The 21,892-nt window shown below is 53.1% G+C and overlaps 1 protein-coding gene across 3 annotated transcripts in view; it reads left to right on the top strand.

The window, feature by feature from the left end:
- Positions 1-2,216: 2,216 nt before the first annotated feature.
- Positions 2,217-21,892, top strand: part of UNKL (unk like zinc finger) — a gene marked incomplete at its 5' end in the record, with an annotated part of 43,412 nt that continues 23,736 nt past the window's right edge. For all 3 annotated transcript variants that reach the window (XM_079945687.1, XM_079945688.1, XM_079945689.1), the window contains 8 exons: positions 2,217-2,293; positions 3,580-3,789; positions 14,380-14,556; positions 14,904-15,037; positions 17,848-17,983; positions 19,436-19,553; positions 20,947-21,031; positions 21,576-21,661. In XM_079945687.1, the coding sequence (XP_079801813.1) occupies positions 2,217-2,293; positions 3,580-3,789; positions 14,380-14,556; positions 14,904-15,037; positions 17,848-17,983; positions 19,436-19,553; positions 20,947-21,031; positions 21,576-21,661 (1,023 nt within the window). The remainder of the gene's footprint in view (positions 2,294-3,579; positions 3,790-14,379; positions 14,557-14,903; positions 15,038-17,847; positions 17,984-19,435; positions 19,554-20,946; positions 21,032-21,575; positions 21,662-21,892) is intronic.

Genomic DNA, 21,892 nt, shown 5'->3' with positions numbered 1-21,892 from the left:
AAAGAGTTTACCTAAGTCGATGGCCTCATATCTTCCAAGCTGCTGAGGCTTGGAAGATATGAGGCCATCGACTTAGGTAAACTCTTTTCCTTGGATTTTTAAAAATTTTAACGTCTGGGTACTACTCCAGCCTTTTAAGAACATTCTTCAAAAGCATGAAAAATGACAATCTTTACAGCCTGTCACAGTTCTCTTTGCTCTCTTCAAGGAAGGTGCCTCTTGGGTAGGCATCTTTTCTCCCACCTCTACAGCAAAGATCCCCAAATTTCTTTATCTTGAGCCCCCAACTTCCTTTTTTAAGCTCGAGGTGGCTCTCTATACTTCTCTACTGGACTTTACAGGTTCCTCAAGCTCCTTAGGTCCAAAACAGAGTTAAGCTCTCCCCAAACCTGTTTCTTTGCTCTGTATCCTTCCCAGCTCGGGACTTTGGAAATATCCTAAACTTCTTTCTCATTCCCTGCATCCTGGCAGTCTTCAAGATCTGTTTAGTCCTCCTCCAAAGAATTCATGGGCCTTGTTTCATTCTTCTGCTTGATTTTCTTCAAAAGTATCATGTTGATTTTTTGCCATTTTAATTTCCAGGTTTAAATGTAATGTTTGTAGAGGTAGTAATTCCTTTAGACAATGTGAACATATAAAGAAAGTAGTCATTCATCCCACCAGCAAGTGATGGCTTATTTTACTGTATTACTTGTGTTTAAAAAAAAAACCAGAAACTTACATGCTTGGGAACAAACGTATGGAACTGCAGTATCTTGCTTCGTTTTGTTACTTAAGTAGGAGCATTTTTCTTGTCATTAACAATTCTCAGGAAGCATTGTCATTCTCTGTGAGGTGCTCTTTAAGTTTTTGCCAAATAACTTTGATAATTATCTTTGTACATCTTTGTCTGAATCTCATTCTTTTTTAGATTGGAGTTTCTAGAAATGGAACAGATTATTTTCTGTAAAGGTCAGTACCCATTCGTCCTCGCAGCCACACTTCCTTTAAGGGCTTTTCTTGCTGCAGGTCACCAGCATTGTGGGTTGCTGTTAAGAACAACAAAAAGTCTGCCTGCTCCATGGGCTCTTCCTTGTTTTAATTTGCATTAAAAAAAATTACTAGCGAGGTTGAAAATTTTAAATAATGTCTCAGGAATTCCCTGGCGGTCCAGTGGTTAGAACTCTGAGATCTCAAACCGTGCAGCCCGGCCAAAAAAAAAAAAAGTGTTTCATGCTATATATTTACAAAACAATGTACTCTGGGTCTGGGTTCTCCCTCCCGAAATACACACCCTGCTTCCTCCTCCAGGGTCAGATGAGCTGGGGCCCTGAGTGGTAGGGCTTACCGGGGGTGGCAGCTGGTGCCTGCCTCCCAGAGTTCCCACCGTCTGTGCATCCCCGCCCACCCTGTTGATGAAGAGGGCGCGCGCGCGCGCGCGCGCGTGTGTGTGTGTGTGTGTGTGTGTGTGTGTGTGTGTGTGTGTCTGTCGGTCTGTCTCCCCCTTGACCTCGAGCCTTTGGATTCTTTTTTAAAAATCAGCTCTATTGATAATGTAGTTCACATATTATTCAATTCACCCATTTAAAGTATACAATTGATTTTTTAGTGTATTCGTAGGGGCAACCATTACCACGATGTAATTTTAGGGCCTGTGCGTACTCCTAAAAGAAACTCGCTACCCATGAGCAGTCAGGCCTCCTTTCCCCCTCTCTCCCCCACACCAAGCCCTAAGCAACTGTAGCCACTCTTTGCGGTGTCAGCACCCAACCCGGGGGTCATAGAACGAATGAAGGCGAGTGTGAGCAGCCTGGGCGCGCTGTCTGCTCGGGACCTGTTGGCTCCGTCTCGGAGCCTGGAGCTGCTCAGGGCGCTGTCAGGGCGTTCAGGGCGCGTGGGGCAGCCGTGGTGCGTTGAAGGCGGCAGCGGGAACGGGACCAAGCAAGTGCAAGATGGGCTGTGAACGTGGAGGCCTGGGGGGCACGGTGGGTGGAGGCGTCCGGCCGAGGCGGCGGGCTCGGGGCATGGCGTGGTTTGGGGTGCGCGCGGGTCCCCGCTTGGCGCCTGGTGCTGGGAAGTTCACTGGGCCTCCGGCACTGCGCTGGGCGCCGGATGGGGGCGTGGCGAGGGCGTGGCCGTCCCGGCGGGGGGCGCGGGTGGGCTCCGCGAGGGGGGAGATCCGGAGGGGCGGGGGCGGGCCCGCGCGGCGCATGCGCGCTGCATTGTTTTGACTGAAAATGCCGTCGGTTTCGAAAGCGGCGGCGGCGGCGTTGAGCGGGTCCCCCCCGCAGACCGAGAAGCCGACCCACTACAGGTCAGTGCCCGGGCCGGCCGCGGCGGGAGCGGGGGCGGGGCAGGGGGCGGCCCCGCGCGCCCCCGGCCCGCGCCCCCGCGCCCCTGGGCCTGGGAGCTGCCTCCGGGTGCGGCCTGGGGCCCCGCGCCGCCCCTCTCCCCGTTCCCCCCGCCCCCTGCCTCTCCCTTGCAGCCCCCTGGCCAGCCGGCCCTCCAGCCTCCGCGCCGCGCCTGGACTCTGGGCTGGTGGACCACCATCCTACTCAGCTACCGCCGCCTGAGCTCAGGAGGCGGCGCCCAGGGTCTGGGGTGGCACCTGGGCTTGGGGGCTGGAGGACGAGGTCGGGGGTCCACGCGCCTGGGTTGGGGATCGGGGAACAGCCCCTGGGGTCGTGGGTCGGGGGCCGCCGAGAATGCGCCTGTAGTCGGGGATTGGGGACCGCGTCTGGGCTCGGGCGGAGGGCGGCCATCTGGGCTCCGGCTGCCTCCTCCTGGGGTCAGGGATGGTTCCGGGGCTTGGGGACCCGGGCGTTCCTGGAGTCGGGGTATCGCACCTGAAATTGGGGGTCGCGTCTGTGTTTTGCATGAGGAGGCTGTGCATGGGGTCTGAGGGATCGCGCCTGAGGTCCGGGAACTCGCCCGGGCTCCGCGGGGGGGAGGCCGTCAGGGATCGTCTGGAGTCGGAGTGGGTGTTACGCCTGAGATCGGAGATGGGGGGCGCTGCGCCTTGGGCCAGGAGTCCGCGCCTGGATTCTGCGGGGTCGCGCCTGGGGTCGGGGACCGTGTCTGGGATTGGCAAACCATTCCTGGGACCCGAGGAACGCGACTGGGCTTGCGGGGGCGGGTGGGGTGGGTAGGGTGTCTGAACTCGGAGTGAGAGGTTGCACCTGAGCTTGGGGATCACACCTGGGGTCTGGGATGGATAGCGGCGCCTGGGGTCGGGGGTCGCACTTGGGGTCGGGGATGGGGAGTTTCACCTGGGTTAGGGGATTGTGCCTGCGATTGGAGATGGGCTGCACCTGGGGTCTGGGGTCGCACCTGGAATCTGGGACCATGCCTGGGATAGAGGATGGGGGTTTGCACCTGGGGTCGAAGGTCGCATCTGGGGTCGGGGATGTGGGATCGTGCCTGGGGTCTGAGAAACGCACCTGGGTGGGGAGAGGCGGGAAGGGGGTCGGCAGAGTGGGGGATCGCGCCTGGGGTCGGGGCCCTCGGGCGCACGGGATCTGACCCCTGCCCACGAGTCCTCGGGCCGCCCGCCGGCGGCGGTGGCGACGGAAGCGACCCCAACGCTGTTTGTCTTTTTAGGTATCTAAAGGAGTTTAGGACAGAGCAGTGCTCCCTGTTTGTGCAGCACAAGTGCACCCAGCACAGGCCATTTACCTGTTTCCATTGGCATTTCCTAAATCAGCGTCGGCGCAGACCGCTCCGCAGGCGCGACGGCACTTTTAACTACAGCCCGGACGTGTACTGCTCCAAGTACGACGAGGCCAGCGGCTTGTGCCCCGACGGCGACGAGTGAGTGTGCGCGGCTGCGCGGGGCAGCATGGCCCCCACACCTGAGTGGGTGGCGGACCTGGGCTTTCCAGCACCTGGCACCTGCAGGGCCCAGTCTTCACTATGAAGTTTTCCCGTGACCGCTGGTCTTGGTGGGGACATTTCCCTATTTCTTGGCCAGTGTGGGAAGAACCACATCTGGCTGGGGGATAACCTTGTACGGGACAAACCGATTTTGCTGCACTTCCCACTTTTGATTGCCACCCAGTTCTGTAAATTCCCTGCATTAGAACCAACCCTTATGAGGTAAACCTTTTGAGTTTAGAACCATTTTGTAGTTGTCAGTTGCCTTTTGGTCAGAGAGCTTGTTAGAAGATTTGCTCACATTGTGCAAATGTTTCTGGAATGGTTCCTTTCTTTCTGTTTATGTTTATTTTTTAAAAAATTGATAGGAAAGTTATTTGTGTAGCACTTTTAAAGTTTAGGAAATCAAGGTTTTGTTTTGGTTGCCTTTTTTTTTCCACAAGTTTTCTAATGGTGTTGTGAACAGATGTCTTCATTTTGAAATATGTAGAATAGGAAAACACGGAAAGTACAAGTCAGATTGTACATTCATATAACTGGCAGAGATTGGTAGAGGGAGGTCTTGCTTTTTTCCTGTGGGCCGTTTGAGAAGAGCCTATCCATCCCCACCTGGAGGTGAGGTGGTGGCGCTGTGCCCCAGGGCCTCTTGGAAAGAGCAGCTTGTTCAGCTTCTGTTGGATCCTGGTCTGATCTGGGGGAGGCGCTGTAGGCTTCCTCCCCTGACCCTCTGAAGGGAGGTGGTTCTCCAGGTATGGTCCCTTTTAAAGACAACTTTCACGCTGCTGCACAGGGAGACCCATGTGAATCTGTTCTTCATTTTCAAAAATGCTTAGGTCAGGGAGTAAACTTTTGACCTATGGTGATCATCTTAAAAGCTTTATATATTTCTTGAAAGGTTTTTAATTGAACACCAGATAGTTACATAGGGTTGTTGTTAAGGCAGCCTGGAGCCTGTGGAAATAATGTAGCCAGCTCCACTTTGGTTAAGATGGTATTGTACTTCTGTGAAGTTTTAAAAATGCATTATTTAATTGCATCTTGAGCTGCTGTTTTCTGCAAATGGGTCTACAGAAGAGAGATATTTTTGTCTAGCTAAGGCCTGGCCTCTGGTCCCTCATATCCCTTGGCCACGTCAGTCACCTCTCTGGACCTTAAGTCCTGAGTTGCCCCCAGGGGCCACTGCTGAGACCCTGATGCAGGGATCCAGTCACCTAGCATGTCTGACCCCATTCCAGAGTCCAGGATGGGGGACTATTTGGACTATTTGGCAGTATTCACTGGTGAAGCTTTTTTTTTTTTTTTGGCTGCACCGCATGGCATGTGGGATCTTAGTTTCCCCCATGAGGGATCGAACCTGCACCCCCTGCAGCAGAAGCATAGATTCTTAACCTCTGGGCTGCCAGGGAAGTCCCCTCACTGGTGATGCTTTTTTTTTTTTTTTTTTTAACTGGTGATGCTTTTAATGCATGAAAAGAAAGCATATATATTTTTAAAATTAATTAATTAATTTTATTTTTTGGCTGTGTTCGGTCTTCGTTGTTCCGTGAGGGCTTTCTTTAGTTGCAGAGAGCGGGGGCTACTCTTCGTTGTGGTGCGCGGGCTTCTCATTGTGGTGGCTTCTCTTGTTGTGGAGCATGGGCTCTAGACGCGCGGGCTTCAGTAGTTGTGGCATGCAGGCTCAGTAGTTGTGACTCGTGGGCTCTAGAGTGCAGGCTCAGTAGTTGTGGTGCACGGGCTTAGTTGCTCCCCAGCATATGGGATCTTCCCAGACCAGGGCTTGAACCCGTGTCCTTTGCATTGGCAGGCATATTCTTAACCACTGTGCCAGAAAGAAAGCATATTTTAACAGCTGTTTTGGGTTCCGGAGTCTGAATGTCCTGGTATGGATTTGGCCCCATTGCTGGATATCCAGGGTGGGGTCCAGTTCCTACGGAATGAAGAGTGCTGCAGTGGACACCTACCTGTGGATGGTCATTTTAAGCTGGACTCAAATATTAGTTAAATATTACAATTATTTATTGCAAAAACATTAACATGGGGAATTCCCTGGCGGTCCAGTGGTTACGACTCCGGGCTTTCACTGCCGAGGGCCCAGGTTCAGTCCCTGGTAAGGGAGCTAAGATCCCACAAGCCGCATGGTGCAGCCAAAAAAAAAAAAAAATTAACATATAGTCCAGATAGCATGCAGGTTAGCAGGTTATCATTGAGAAGAAGAATGGGACTAAGATGGTTGTTTGATACTGTTTTGGGTGCATCCTGTGTACATGTACACACAGTATGAAAGTACATGTGTCTTATTAAAGATTTTGTTTGTGACTTTTAGTGAGCACAAGACATGACTTGCTTCAGTCCCATAGGAAGTGTTTGACAGGCCAGACATCTCCCCTGAGAATCTCTCCTTAGTAATTACCACTCATTCCACGGGAGATAGACTTTCCCAGAGTTTGTCCTGTTGAATTACATATTCTAGCTCGTGCAGCGTTGCCATGGAATCTGTAAATAGATACTACTTTTCAGAGCAAGGAAAGGGCTTTCCTTTTATTTCAGTTCATTGGTTCTTGAAATGTCTATTTTGGGCATATGTACTACCAACCTGTTATTGTAAATCATGAATATGTATCAGAGACCAAAGACCCTTCAGCCAATATCAGGTGACATAAGCACAAGTTCTTGGAGCTTGATGGGGGCGCTGTGGGGCTGAGCCGTGGCCAGGAGGGTGGGACCCCCAAGAGGGTTGGCACCCCTGTGATGTCAACTCCTGTCCTAGGCAGGTGGTCATTCTCCCCCCTTGCTGTCACCTCTCCTCCTGGGGCCCCCTCCCCTTCTGTCACCCCTTTTCATTTGCAGGCACTCCTCCCCCGCTGTCACACCCCCGCTGTCACCCCTTTTCATTAGCGGGTAGTCCGTCACCCTTCCCCTCTCACTGTCATCCTCCTCCCAGTGACCCCTCCCCATCTGTCACCTCCACCCCCTGTGAGTACTCCAGCTGTCATCTCTGGGTAGCCCCCTCATCTCCTCCTCCCCATGGGCACCCCCTCTGTCACCCCTTTTACTCCGTGCGCAGTCACCCTCCCCCTCTCTCTGTCACCCCTCCTTCCGTGGCCCCTCCCCGTCCGCCACATCCCCCCACCACCCCACCCCGCTGTCACCCTCCGCCAGCGGGCACCCTGTGGCCGGGAAGGCCCCTCAGTGCTAGCGCCCCAGGTCCTCCCTCTCGCGGCGCCCTTTGTTCTGGCGGGCACGCCCCTTCCCCGGCGCGGGCCTCGATTGGCCGTCCAGGTCACGTGAGCCCCGCCCCGCCCCCGTGGGAACTGGCCTCCCCGCGGCGCGGCTGGACCGCCTGGGTCTGCAGCTCGCTACGCGCCCTCTGTAGTCGGCCAAGAGCGAGTCGGCTGAGCGGGCGCTGCCTCCGAGCTTGAGGGCCGGCCCACCCCACAGGGTCGCTGTTCCCACCCGTGCGGATCCGTCGCAGGTATTTCTCAGGCTGGGATTTTGAAGAAAGCGATGCTTGCTTGCCGGAGCGAAGCTTGGCCGGAGGTTTGTCGCGGTCCAGCCACATCCTGAAATCTACTCTGAGAGAGGCAGTGGGTGGGGACAGACCCAGCCCCCAGCTAGTCCTGTTTGCTGCGCTGGACCATAGACCATCAGGGCGGGTCTTCCCACCTGTAACCTAGGTGTGCTTCCGCTCCCAGGAGACCATGTGTCCGTTTTGTGCTTGTAAATGCATGTCAGGTGCGTTTACAGAGGTAGGTTCTGACGCATAAAAAGCAAAGGCCCTTCTAGGGGTCTGAGGGGCCCCTTCAGGGGAACATTTTCATTGGCAGACAATACAAGCAGTCCCCAACTATACAGAGTACAAAGTGACCATCCTCTTTTCTGATAACCCTCCTTCTCCCACAAGCAGGCAGTCCCTGGAGGCGGCCCTCCAGACCCCACATTTTATAGGTTTTCTTGGTTTTAATAAGAAGTGAGCCTGCCCCATTACTGTGCTATAACTTTCCAGATTGGCTCTAGAGATCTGCCTTGTTGTTGGTAGGGCTCCCTACCATGTTTTCACCTGGCAGGCCCAGCATTTTTCCCCACAGCTCCCTCCCTCCTCACTGCACGTTGCCTGGGACCTCCCAGCCGTGAATTTGGGCACTGTGGGAGCTTGCTGACGTACAGAAACTTTTCTATATGCCCAAGTCTTGGTGTGCCTGCTGTGTCATACTTGTCCTTAGTCTGACTTGTCTGTTGAGAGATGCTCCTGCAATGTTTAATTTTAAAAAGTCAGGTATCCTAGGACCTAAGGCTTAGGTGAAAGTCCGTTCACTTCAGGATGGTTATAAGCTGTTGCTGTTTAAACTGACCATATAAGTGAACTCTGCTTGGGCATTCGGGGTGAGGTGAAAGCCAAGGGCAGGCCACGTTAGAACATAATATTTAGGAGTCAGGGAGCTACTTAACAGTCTAGAGGAAGACACAGGCTTTACAAATCAGCCAACTTAAGGAAAGAAATTACAATTAGGTGACTGAGTTGGACCTGTCAGAGACCAGTATGTAGAAGAAGCAGAAGAATGTGAGAGTGATTGTAGCATTTCAGGCCCTCCTGCTTTGATTGAAGGGCCAGGGATGAGGAGGTGACTGGGAGGGAGCGACTGGCACAGGGAGCTCTGGTGCTCCTTGGAGGCTAGTGGGGAGACGGCCTCAGCAGAGACAGGTTCCTCGGAGAGGGTGGCAGCTTTTTGGGCACAGAGGGGGGAGGTGGACTTGTTGCCGAGCTGATGGTCCATGTTAGGGATTAATGAGGGGTCGCTGGCCTGGCTCGAGAGTCCAGGGCAGCCCTTGGAAGCCAGAGGCTGGGGGTGCCGGGCTGAATGGATGGGTGTGTGGTCCACATGGGGTTAACTGGCAACCCCCCACCCCTAGTGTCACAGGAGAGGGGGACACTCAAGCTTCTCCCCACAAGCCCCACCTTTTCGCCATCCCCAGTTGTCTGTGGCACACAGGTCTTCCTTTTCCCATTTTTCTGCTGCCACTCATTTTCCATATCTGCTGCTCGGTTCTGGTCCAGTTCACACCTCAGTTATTTCTGTGCTGTATTCTGGTCCCCACCTATGCCTGAGCTCCCTGAGGACTAGGAGAGCATCATGTTGTGCTTGAGTGTCCGTCTCAGCCCAGTGGTTCTCCCAGTGCGGCCCCCAGATCAGCAGCAGCAGCATCACCTGGGAACTTGCCAGCAGTTTCTACCCAAGGTTTCCGCCGAGATCAGATGGTCTGGGGTTAGCAGACCATCCAGGTGGTTGTGATGCGCTCCAGCCTGGCTTGCTGACCGATGTTGATGTATAGTGGAACTGAGTTTGTGGGTCCACCTTTGTTTTGGGTGAGTTTCAGGAAGGAAGGGGATGATTTCTGGCTCTCCTGGAAACACAGACAGCAGCCTCAAGCCCCTGCCATGTTCCTCTTTACCCCTCCCTCCTAGTTTCAGTGGTTCCAGAGCATCATGGCAGACCTGTGTCTGGCATGTACTGCTGCATCACACCATTCATGGAGCCTTGTTTTATTTACACTGATTGGGTCACTAATTGTCATGGATGGTTTTGAGAACCACAGGTGCCACCCTGAATTTGGCGGGCTGTGGAACTGAATCACATTACAGGTGCTACAGGGCTGTCAGTGGCCCCCCCGGATGGATGAGTGAACTCCTGTGGTGAGGAAGCATCTGCACGTTGTATTGGGCTGACCCCTGGGGTTCCCACCAGCCTCTTCCCCGCTTCAGTGAGGGTCTACGTTCTGCCACTGTGTTTTCTCTAAGGTTTTCCCTTTTGCCTCTTAGATGTTCTTAGGTGAAGCCATTTTCTTTTCATTAAATGTCCTCCAATATTTTAATCTTAGCTTATGCTTTGAAGTCATGTAATACGCAGAGGTGACATGCCCCTAGTGAAATAATACTGCCTGTTCGGTGCTCAGTGCTGGCGAGAGGGGGAACCTTGGCCGGGCTCTGGTTGCCCCAGTGATGGTACTGGCAAGGAAACAAAATGATGCTTAGAGCTGACCTGAGGGACCATTAGGGAACATGAGGAAATGGGGGAGGTGTCACCCACCACATTCACTCCCCTGAGCTGTGGGGGTGCACGCAGCCTTTGCCACACCCTGCAGTTAGCGCATTGGCGATGCCTGTGGTCCGTGTGGTCCTGCTTCAGCACGGCTATGCGGACTGGGTTCTGTAGATAAACCAACAGGCAGTGCCTCAGCTCTGATGTGCTGGTCCCCTTCTCCCCAGACTCTGGAATTCTTTTGCTTTAACTTATAGTAGATTGTGAGTGTTTCTGAAGATTGGAACTGTTTTTGCAAAATGGCCATTTTCCTATTAAAGTCATTTTATTTTATTTTTTATTGTAGTAAAACATACATAACATTAAATTTATCATCTTAGCTTTTTTAATTGTACAGTTTAGTGGAGTTAAGTTCATTTGCAGTGTTGTGCAGCCATCACCATCATCCACCTCCAGAACTTTTCCATCTTCAAACTGAAACTCTGTCCCCATGAAACAATAGCTCCTCCTTCCATAATTTTTGATATAAGCAGACGTATCTGTATTCTTGTTCCCCTCCCCCACCTTCCGATGTAAACCACAGGGTGCGACACTCCCTTTTCTTTATTTTTTTAATAAATTTATTTATTTATTTATTTATTTTATTTTTGGCTGTGTTGGGTCTTTGTTGCTGCACGCGGGCTTTCTCCAGTTGCGGCGAGCGAAGACTACTCTTCGTTGTGGTGTGCGGGCTTCTCATTGCGGTGGCTTCTCTTGTTGCGGAGCACGGGCTCTAGGTGCGTGGGCTTCAGTAGTTATGCCATGTGGGCTCAGCAGTTGTGGCTCACGGGCTCTAGAGCGCAGGCTCAGTAGTTGTGGCACATGGACTTAATTGCTCCACAGCATGTGGGATATTCCCAGACCAGGGCTCAAACCCATGTCCCCTACATTGGCAGGCGGATTCTTAACCACTGTGCCACGAGGGAAGTCCTGCACTCCCTCTTCTTAGTGCTTTTCCCTCACGGTACCACCTGGTGCCCCCTCCAAAGCCGTCCACACAGACTGCCCATTCCTCCAAGCCACGCTGAGCTCCCTTGAAGTTTATCCCACAACTCGGTTGTCTCCAGCCTTTGGTGATTACGAACAAAACTTCTTTTTACCTCTGTGTGCCAGTCTGTCTTTGGGGATTGCTGGGTCAGAGGGTAATGGCACCTATCCTCTTGATGCCTTTCACTTGGCGTTCTTGCCAGCAGCAGTGTTGGTTTACTATAGCCCTGCTCCTGGGGTTTTGCCCGGGAACAGGTGGGCCTCCAGGTGTATTTCTCTTATCAGAAGCAAGATGAGTGCCTCTCAGTGGTCGAGACCCTTTGCATTTTCTCTTTTATAAGTTCCTTGTTTATTTCTCTAGCCCATTGTTCTGTGAGTTCCTGGCGTCTCTATTTCTACACATTCTTTGTTAGTGATATTAGTCTATATATTAATGTGAAAAGTGGGAGGGGGTTCCTTGTTCTAGAACAGGTTCCTTGGTGTGGCAGAGACTGCTCCATGACAGCCTCACCTCTCTGGGGACCCAGAGACTGAGTTACACACCAGTGCTTGTGAGGAGATGCACAGGAGCTCTTGGAGGAGCTCAAAATGTAAGATGTAACTCTATAGTGAGGGATTTTAATCAAGGCTGCGTCAGTACCTAATATAGTAAAAATCCTAAGCAGATATTTGACCATTTCACTCACACGTCCTGAAAATGTTCCTTGGAACTTATCTTTAAGCACACGAAGGAGACAGCTCCTATTTGGGCACAGAGAGCACTGTCTGCACAGGCAGTGTTTCCTTTTTCTTGTCTGTATGTAATGCAGTCATAATTCTTTAAGTTTTTTCTTTTCTCTTTTCACAAGGTGGGGACCAGCTAGTCTCGTAAACTGCTTTCTCCATCTTCTGCTTTTCCTTTTTCTCACGGATCTTTGGTGATTGGCAACGACAGCTGGGATTGCCCCAGAAGTGTTTGTGCAGAGTTAATTGGAGGAATTGCCTCATTTTCAGTTCCCGCCACTCACAAGAGTGTGTGGTCATCACCTCCACCTTGTGCCCATGTGAGGGGCCCGAGGGGCTGGCTGTGTTCTGTCCTCTTGAACTGGGTGCTGTCACTCAGGTGTCAGTTTGTGAAATGCCACAGGCCATCCAGGTATGACCTGTGACACACTTCCCTGTAAGTGTGGTGTATTTCAACACAAACATAGAGACCATCTCTCTCTTCTCTGTCTCCAATGGGCTTTGTTTAAAGTTGTGATAACATTCATAAAGTTTGCCATTTTAACCATCTTTTAAATTAATTAATTAATTTATTTTTGGCTGCGTTGCGTCTTCGTTGCTGCGTGCAGGCTTTCACTAGTTCTGGCGAGCGGGGGCTTCTCACTGCGGTGACTTCTCTTGTTGCGGAGCATGGGCTCTAGGCATGCAGGTTTCAGTAGTTGTGGCACATGGGCTCAGTAGTTGTGGCTCACAGGCTCTAGAGCGCAGGCTCAGTAGTTGTGGTGCACTTAACCATTTTTAAATGTGCAATTCAGTGGCATTAATTACATTCACAAAGTTGTACAACCATGACCTCCATCTATTTCCAGATTCTTCCTTCCAGACAGAAATTTTGTCCCATTACACACTCACTCCCCCTCTCCCTCCCCCAGCCCCTGGCACCCACCCTCTACTTTCTTTTTTTGTTTGTTTGTTTTCTTTATTCTGTTTATTATACTCACATATTTAATACATATTTATTGACTTAATAAAAATGAGAAAATGCTTAGTATAATTGTTTTCAAACACGTTCTTTGAAACAGTAATATATTATTCTCTGTTTCATCAGCATGCTATAAAAAGATTTAGGTAGTACATGATATATATTTTTTTTCTTTCTTTTTTTCTTTCTTTTTTTTAAAACATCTTTATTAGAGGATAATTGCTTTACAATGGTGTGTCAGTTTCTGCTTTATAACAAAGTGGATCGGTTATACATATACATATGTCCCCATATCTCTTCCCTCTTGCATCTCCCTCCCTCCCACCCTCCCTATCCTACCCCCACTCTCTACTTTCTGTTGCTATGAATTTGACTGCTTTAGGGACCTCATGGGAATGGACCCACACAGTATTTGTCCTTTTGTGTCTGGCTTCTTTCACTTAACAGAATGTTTTCAAGGTTCATCCCTGTTGTAGCCTGTACCAGTGCTCATTCCACTGTCTGGATGGACCATGTTTTTGTTCATCCATCCATCAGCTGGTGGACACTCGGGTTATTTCCAGCTTTAAGCTCTTGTGACTCGTGCTGCTGTGATCGTGGGGGCACATGTATCTTCGAGACCCCAGCTTTTCCAGGAGTGCATCTGGATCTTCTGGGCCCACAGCATTTGCCTTTTGCTTGGTTGGCTCTAGGGGACCTGGGGACTTGCCGGGGCATGGCGTCCTCTCTGTCCTGCTCTCATGGCCTGCACACCCAAGGTGTTCCTTAAGGTCTGGGGTGAGCTGTCCGAACTCTGAGCCTCTGTTTCTTCATCTTACCAGATGGGGGTTTAAACTGGTTGGTCCCTAAGTCGTTTTTTCTTTTACTTTTGGTCTTGTCCATCCATCTGTGCTCTGCATGGGGAGCCCCCCACCCCCACAGGTGCTCCCAGCACCCAGGTCCACAGCCTGCAAGGCAGTGAGGTGGGAGTGGACCTTTCCCAAGCCCCACACAGTGCTCCCCAGCCATCTCTGGGGGTGATGCCCTTGTTTTTAGATCTGGGGACTTGCAGCCATGGCTCTGCCTTGGCCTTGGGCCACTCCGGGGCTGCTCAGAGTTCTCTGCGTATCCCCTCTCTTTCTTCTGGGTCTCTGGCTCTTGTCTGGAGGGACTGACCTTGAGGCGGGCTCAGTGCCCTGCCCCATGTCTTCTGGAACCGTCCATGCCACCTCTGCCACTGCCACCTCTGCCGCTGCCACATCCCTGCAGCGGGAGCCCTTACCCTAACCCTAACCCTTGCTGCTCAGGGAGCCGCGTGTGGCTCTCCCTGGAAGTGTGTGGCTCTGGGCCTTTGTGTGGCCTGTGGGATGCTGCCCCATCCGTGCCTCCCCCCAGCTGCTTCTCCCCAGCCTGTCTCCCCCCAGCGTCCTTCTCCAGCCCTTCCAGGCTCCTCCACCTCCCTCAAGGGGTCCCTGAAAGGACCTGGACGGGGGATGGGAGAGGCCGCCAGCCCCTTACTTGATGGGGGAACTTTGTTTTCCACTTTATTCAAAAAATTATGAAGGGTGATTTTCGGGTAACTTGGGTGTTGTATTTTTCTCCCATGTGTAATTGAGGGATTTGTGGGGGTCTGAGTGCCGTGGGGGAGGGTCTGGAGCAGGGACGGGTGCTCTGTCCAGTGCTGTTCATCCTCCGACTAGAGCAGGTGTTTGGGAAAAGGAGACAAGAACCAGCTGCTGGGAGCAGGTTGACACCGTGGTGGCCCCAGGGCCCAGACGGTGCATGTCGTCTTCTGCTTCCCAGATGTCCGTACCTGCACCGGACGACCGGGGACACGGAGCGCAAGTATCACCTGCGCTACTATAAGACGGGCACATGCATCCATGAGACAGATGCCCGGGGCCACTGCGTGAAGAACGGGCTGCACTGCGCCTTCGCGCACGGCCCCCTGGACCTGCGGCCGCCCGTGTGTGACATCAGGTGAGTGGCCGTCCTGCCGGGAGCCACTCTCCTCCCTGTGTTTCGGGCATTGCTTGCCTCAAGCAGCTCTTTCTGAGCCTTGATTTTACTGCTAATGAGAAAGTGACCCTTCTCCTCCCTCCTGACCCGGACCCGAGGGAGCTTGTGGCGTCTCGCACGCTCGGCTCTGAGGCTCTTGGGATTTGGGCCAAGACTGTCATCCTGGAACGGGGGCCCCAAGGCTGTGGGCTGCACGTCCTGAACCCTCACGTAGGCGGCTTCATAAAGTGACAGAAGCCGGTGGCTATCTCACTGTCGGAGGCTTCGGACAGGCTGCAGCACCGTGACCACGTGCCGTTTGGTTGCAGGGAGCTGCAGGCCCAGGAAGCCCTGCAGAACGGCCAGCTCAGTGCTGGGGATGGCGTCCCTGACCTGCAGCCTGGGGTCTTGGCCAGCCAGGCCCTGATGGAGAAGATCCTGGGCGAGGACCCCCGGTGGCAAGGTAACCCTGCAGCCGCTGCTGGGGCGGGGGGCTCACCTCTGTCTGTAAAGTGCCTGCATGGTGGACCTCGTCGACCCCTTTACAGGTCAGGAGGGGAGACCAAGGTTCCATTCGAGCACATTACCCTCAGCCCCTCCAGCAGCCCATCTGGTCCCCAGGCTGCTCTGGGGGAGGGGCCTGCACGGCTGGCACAGCTCCTGCTAGGTGTCTGGTCCCAGAGCCAGCCTGGTCCCCAGCAGCCTCCACAGATGATGGCTATGGGCAGTGAGGTTTGCTTAATTGTAAAATACCCATCATGTAAATGTGCCATTTTAACCATCTGAAAGTCACAGGTCTGTGGCATTTGGTGCACCACAGTGTTGGGCAACCATCAACTCTGTCTGGTTCCAGAACATTTCCATCACCTCGGACAGAAACCCGTGCCCATCAGTGGTCTCCCCTTCCCAGCCCTGGCACCCACTAGCCTGGCTGTGTCTCCGTGGAGCTGCCTGTTTGGATGTTTCCCGAGGGTGGTGCGGTTTTAAGAGAAACCCCCTCAGTAATGCCATGTCTCCTTGGACTGGCTTTGCTCTCACGCACGTAAACGCTTCAAGGCTGCGCTTACTTCAGTGATGAATTCCCTACAAGGGTCTTTCCCCCACCCGCCGAATCCTGTGCCACCCTGGGCCCAGGGACGAATTAACAAAGGTGACTGCCCAGGCCTTCCTGATGCCCAGGCCTCAGGCCGGGCCCTGCAGGAGCGCTGAGGATCCTAGCCTTCCATCGCGCCTGTGGTGTGGGGGGCCTGGACCCACAGCATATATGGGGGTCCCAGCATCGCCATGTCCCTCTGGGGAGAGGATTGCACAGAGGGAGGGCTGCGCCCACAGCTCCCTGCCTCGGGGCTTGTCCTTCTCTTGTTGCAGCCCCTCGGTCTCCCTGGTCCTGGACCACAGGCTCCACCTGTGAGCTCTGGCTTGTGGTGCAGGTGGGGGTACAGGTCCTCTCTTGTCACTGTCAGGTGGGCTGAGCTTGAGGAAGGGAAGGTGGGAGGAGGCGCTGGGTCGGGTCTGGCCGGGTAACTAACCCTCAGCGCCCATGGTTTGGATTTTTAATTAGTAGATTTTATTTTTTAGGGAAGTTTTCGGTTAACAAAAAAATTACACATCATGAATGTCTTGTGTTGATGAGGTAACATTTGTTAGAATTGACAACCAATATTGATACATGATTATTAATTAACAGCACAGTTTACCCCTGCATTGTGCATTCTCCGGGTTTGGGCAAATGTGTAAAGACATGGATCCTCCATTATGATGTCATGCAGGTAGTGTCACTGCCCTAAGGTCCTCTCTGCTCCACTGCTGGTGGCCACTGATCTTTCGCCCCATTGTTTTGTCTTACAGTTGGGACCACACAGTGTGTAGCCTTTGCACTTAGTGCTGTGCATTCAGGGTTCCCTGTGTCTCTTTGGGGCTTGGTAGCACCTTTCTTCTTTTTTTTTCTCATATTATCTTAGCACCTTTCTTCTTATTGCTGAATAATTCTCCACATCTGGGTGGACCGTTCATCCGTCACCCACTAAAGGGCGTCCCGGAGCCCTTGTGACTCATAGGCACTGCCACGCCTCTCACTTCTTTGTGGTTCATGCCACTCAGCGCAGGACCTCATGTCTGTTGGAGGTCCTCTGTCAATGCTTGTGAACAAATGTCTTACAATTTTTATTTTCTTAAAATCGTCTTTTCTGTTTAAACTCCTTTTGTCCTCTCTGTGCCCTGCTGTGTGGTTCACGTCCCTTGTCATTTTATCAGTTATTTGGAACTGAGTTTGGTGTGTGGGGGGTGGTGCCATTAAATGTGGGTGTGGAAGCGTGTCCTGGGCGTGGCTCCTGGGGTTGGCCCAGCAACACAGCCTCCCTCCACTGTCTTCCCCTCCATGCCTTGAGGGTCAGCCCCCCTGGGCAAGTGTAATTAAAAACAATGTCCTTTGTTTAAAAAAAAAAAAAATGGGGAGGGTCAGTTATTAACCAACCCAAGAATGGGTATGATTTTCAAGAATCTCCTTTCATCCATTACTGCTTTTAAATGACCCCTGGTGGTTTTTGTGTTTATTTTTGCTTTGAGATAAAATTCAGGTAACATGAAATTAACTACTTAAAAAATAGACTTTATTTTTTTTAGAGCAGTTTTAGGTTCCACATTGTGGAAAGTTCAGGGAGTCCTCACATACCTGGTACCTCCATACACACGGCAGCCCCCCTGCAGTGGGATGTTTGTCACAGCTGAGAGCCTGCATTGACATGTCAGCATCACCCAGCGCCCATCATGTACCTTGGGGTTAAAATGAGCCGTTTAATTTATTTTTATTTATTTATTTTTTAAATTTGTATGGTACTTTATTGGGTGTAAAATGAGCCATTTTAAAGTGTATTTCAGAGGTTTTTAGTATGTTCACAGTGTTGTGCACCCATCACTTTTATCTGGTTCTAAAACTCTATCTAGTCTCCCCAAGGAAGCCCCAGCCCCTGATACCCACTAATCTACTTTCTGTCTATGGATTTGCCTGTTTTGGATGTTTCCTATAAGTAGAATCATACAACATGTGCCTTCTGTGTCTGCTTCTCTCACTGAGCATTGTGTGTTCAGATTGTTAAAGTCTCATCCACGTTGTAGCACGTGTCAGTGCTTCACTCCTCTTCATGGCCGAGTGATGCTCCACCACATGGCTGGGCCACATGGCGTTTACCCATCATCTGCTGATGGACACCTTTTGGCTGTGTGGCTGCCGTGAGCACACGTGTGCACGTTTCCGTGTGGACCCCTGTTTTTCAGATACCAACTTCGTGCTAGGCAGCTACAAGACAGAGCAGTGCCCCAAGCCGCCGCGCCTGTGCCGCCAGGGCTACGCATGCCCGCACTTCCACAATAGCAGGGACCGGCGGCGGGACCCCCGGAGGTTCCAGTACAGGTGAGCCTGGGCCACGGGCGCCGCAGGGCCCTGGCCGACTTCTCTGGTGTGGGCCCAGCCCGGCCGTCCCCTCTGTTCACACTCACGTTGGCTCGAGGCTCTAGTTTAGGCAGCCACCCCTCTGCTCCCTTCACTCTCCCCAGAGGCTCTGGTGTCCAGCCAGCCGGCAGGTGCGGTCAGGGCGTGGCTCCTCCATTTCCCCCCCTCCCCCGGCCTCCCTCCTGTGACCTGTGTGTCCCTGCCAGCAATAGCACCTACTGGCAAGGAACTGGCCCTTGCGAGGCTGAGAGTCCCAGTGCCCACAGCCTAACTTCACCCTCTCCGGGGGACTGATGTCCTCGGGGTGGTGGGTTTGGGCCTCATCTGGTTTCATGCACCTGGCAGTCCTGGTCTCTTCCTAGGCCGTCTCCTCCTCACTCCAGCTGCCCTCACCTTGGTGCCCAGCTTAGCCTTGGGTTTGCCAACTTGTTGGATGGACCTGGCACTGAGCGGGGTGGGGGACTGGGGACACAGAACCCCAGCGGTGCCTGGGCACCTTGGCCCTCACCTCGCTCCTCCCTTGGGTCCCGAGCTCTGTGTAGAGCTTGTTCTTGGAGCAAAGAGCCTCTCTCTAATAATTGGATGCCACCTCACCTGCCCGAGAGCCCTCACTTTCAGATAAAGTTGTTTTTATGACAGTCACTGTTCTGAGTAGTTTCAGTTGAGGGACAGAGAACCTTTGGCTTTTAGTCACCCGATGTCATCTTGAGAAGGTGAAGTGAATTTACTGTGTATCAAAGGGATGGAAAATCGTAAAAAATAAAAGTTTTATTTCCCACAGATGATAATTTTTTAAATAAATCCAATACAATAAAGCTGTCAGGAAGTACCTGAAGAATAGAGGGTATTGGGTAGGGTTTTCATATTGTAGGACCAAAGTCTCAGGTTCAATTTTGAAATAGTTTCACGGGGAGACAGAGTGTGGTCCCCTGGTGGGCTGGGCGGGGGCTGGGCCTGGTCTCCTCCTGCTACAGGAGGCCTGGCTGCGTCTCCGAGGTGCTTGTCACAGTGGCATCGGTGGCTCTGACTCACTCACTTCACATTTTGTGGAAAATGAAAACGGGCTCCTGAATGCCTTCTGGGTTCCACCAGGCACCTGCACTCCTTTTTATTTATTTATTTATTTATTTTTTGGCCGCCCTCTGCGGCATGTGGAATCTTAGTTCCCTGACCAGGGATCGAACCCACGCCCCCTGCAGTGGAAGCGCAGAGTCCTAACCACTGGACGGCCAGGGAAATCCCTGCCCTGCTTTTTTTTTTTGCCTGTCCTGGTGAGGAAGGGGCCAGTGCTTCCGGGGCTGGCACCCATGTCCCCTGGTGGTGCACGTGTGCTCAGCACTGTGCGGACAGCCTGACGCCCCAGGGCATGTGGGGAGGACATCCATCCTCCGCTGACTCCTCCTTGTCCCCCAGGTCCACCCCCTGCCCCAGCGTGAAGCACGGTGACGAGTGGGGCGAGCCCTCCAGGTGCGAGAGCGGGGACAGCTGTCAGTACTGCCACTCGCGCACAGAGCAGCAGTTCCACCCCGAGGTACGGGAGCACCCTCGGTCCAGGGACGGGCTCAAAGGACTCGCAGGGCTGAGCACCTATGGTTCTTTACACGGAAAGAATGCGATTAAAATCAGCAAAGGATCAAGGCCACAGGGGCGGGTCCTGGGGAGACCAGGCACGCACTGTGGACGGTGTGTCCTTCTCCTAGCCACCGTGTGTGGCCGTATTTGTGGCCATACTCACAGTGCTGCCAGCTGGGAAGTCACCCAAGCCTTGGCATCTAGGGTTTTTACTGGGGGTCGGTCAGCAGACGTGGCTAACCTCAGTCTCTGGCCCCTGCAGAGGCTGAGCCAATGCTGCGTGGCCCAGGCCCACCTTAAGTCACCATGTGGCATGGCCCAGGGCCCTAGGTAAACAGAGACCCGACCAGGCAGGACATTCCAGGGACTCAGACATCACCTCCCTGAGCCCATCAAAGCCAGTCCTTCCTTTGGGGCATGCGGGTATGGACAGGGAAGCCATGGAGTTAACCCTTTGCTGCACACTCGGATTTGTGTTAAAAACGAACAAGCACACAAAGCCCCTGGACCAATGGGAGAGCATCAGAGCACTGGGACCAGGAGGGTCAGGGCCAGTCTGGGAGCAGGCTCTGCGGTGAAGGAGCACCCAGCTGTGCCCACTGGGGCACCTGGGCTCCAGGGAGGGGTGGGCTCCTGGTCTGAAAGGCTGTGGTGTTTCATTTCTTAAAAGTTTCTTCTGTCTAGAGATTCAGTGCTTCAAAGCGTGCATAAAACAACACTTAGATTCCTGATATTTGGAGTTCTGAATTGGAGACCTTTTGAAATTGCTTCTGTTGGTGACCCTTAAAATTTCAGTGCAGGTGCTCAGGGGATGGTCAAAGAGCCACAGGGAACGAGCAGTGTTTCGGGCAGGGAAGGGGGCGGGTGGCAGCACCCATGAGGGTGTCTGGGGCCTAGAGGCCGCTGTCCCTTCTGGGCAGGCTGTGCTGCGGGGCCACACCCAAGTGAAGCAGCCTTGGGTCTGGCCATGGAGTGGACGCACGTGGTCACTTAACAGGCATTTCTTGCCCACCTGCTGTATACCAGGCACTGAACCAGGTGTATCTTTCAGGAAGTGCCAAGTGGACAAGCTGACCTGATATGTGATTTCAAGGACAGGTGCTGCAGGAGCAGCCTCAGGCCCACACGGTTTCCCAGGCTGACTGGCCCTGCGCAGACAGGGCATCCTGGGACTGCTGGGAGGAGTGGGGACGAGGGGTGCGGTGTCCACATCCTTCTTTTTCAGGATACCCCCTTGTGATTACCAGCTCTGGGCCTCCAGCTGGAAGGAGGAGGCCAGGCCCAGCCAGCTCTGGGCCTCCCACGGAAACAGGTCCAGCCTCTCTATTTGCTGTTTTATTTTCATTTCCTAGATCTACAAGTCTACCAAGTGCAACGACATGCGACAGACTGGGCACTGCCCTCGGGGCCCCTTCTGTGCTTTTGCGCACGTGGAGAGTGAGTACCTTGGTGCACCCGGAGCAGGCAGGGCTCAGCCTCGGTCGGGGGCGGCTGGGAGGGTCGGCGGGGCTCTGGGCTTCATGGGGTTCAGCATGGCCCTGCCTCTGGACACCCCAGGGCCATGAGTGTAGTAATTTTGGCCAGGTGAGCCCATAAAGTCCCCAAAGGCAGAAACCATGTCGGTGACGGGAAATGCATAGACACGGCCCTTCCCCGGGGTTCCCGAGAGCTTCCTCTTAAAGCTTTTTGATTTGGGATTCCTGTTCTTATGAGCATAGTTGCAAATTCTGCTTTTACTATTTTTTATTTTAATGGGGAGGGTGGCTTTTCCTGTTGAAATTTTCCATTACTTTCTGTTGTTGGAGTTGTTCATGATTTGCTCTGGAAGACGCCAGGGTCCCATGCGGTCGGCTCGGCTCACAGCGGCTCTGGCCGACCCGTTAGAGACTAGCGCACGCTTGCTCTCCCTGATCTGTGGGGTCTTTTTAACCAAAGTCTCAGCCAGCAGCCACTCAAAGCCTGCCACCCCCTTTCTCGGCAGAGAGTCTTGGAATGGCCAGCGACTGGGGCTGCCGAGACCTCACCTCCACCAGCGGCCCCGTGGCCCCCAGCGGGCAGCCCGGACACGTAAGTGGACGGCGTCCCGAGGAGGGTGCCCGCTCTGCTGTTTGGTTTGAATCCAGCATTAGGTACACGGATGGATGTGATCTCTGGGTGACATGGTTGGAGGCGGCCTGCCTGCAGGGTTGGCGGCTCCTTATAGAAGAGTCTAGAAGAATCCTGGCTGAGTCCTGGCCCGGGTGTACTTGCCTGGCCTTGCCTTTTGCCAGACACGCACATATTGGCCATGTGTGAGGC

This window comes from Stenella coeruleoalba (genome assembly GCF_951394435.1).
Source record: "Stenella coeruleoalba genome assembly, chromosome: 15".
NCBI classification, from domain to species: domain Eukaryota; kingdom Metazoa; phylum Chordata; class Mammalia; order Artiodactyla; family Delphinidae; genus Stenella; species Stenella coeruleoalba.
Note: the sequence above shows the minus strand (reverse complement) of the source record. Positions and strands in the feature narration are given on the sequence as shown.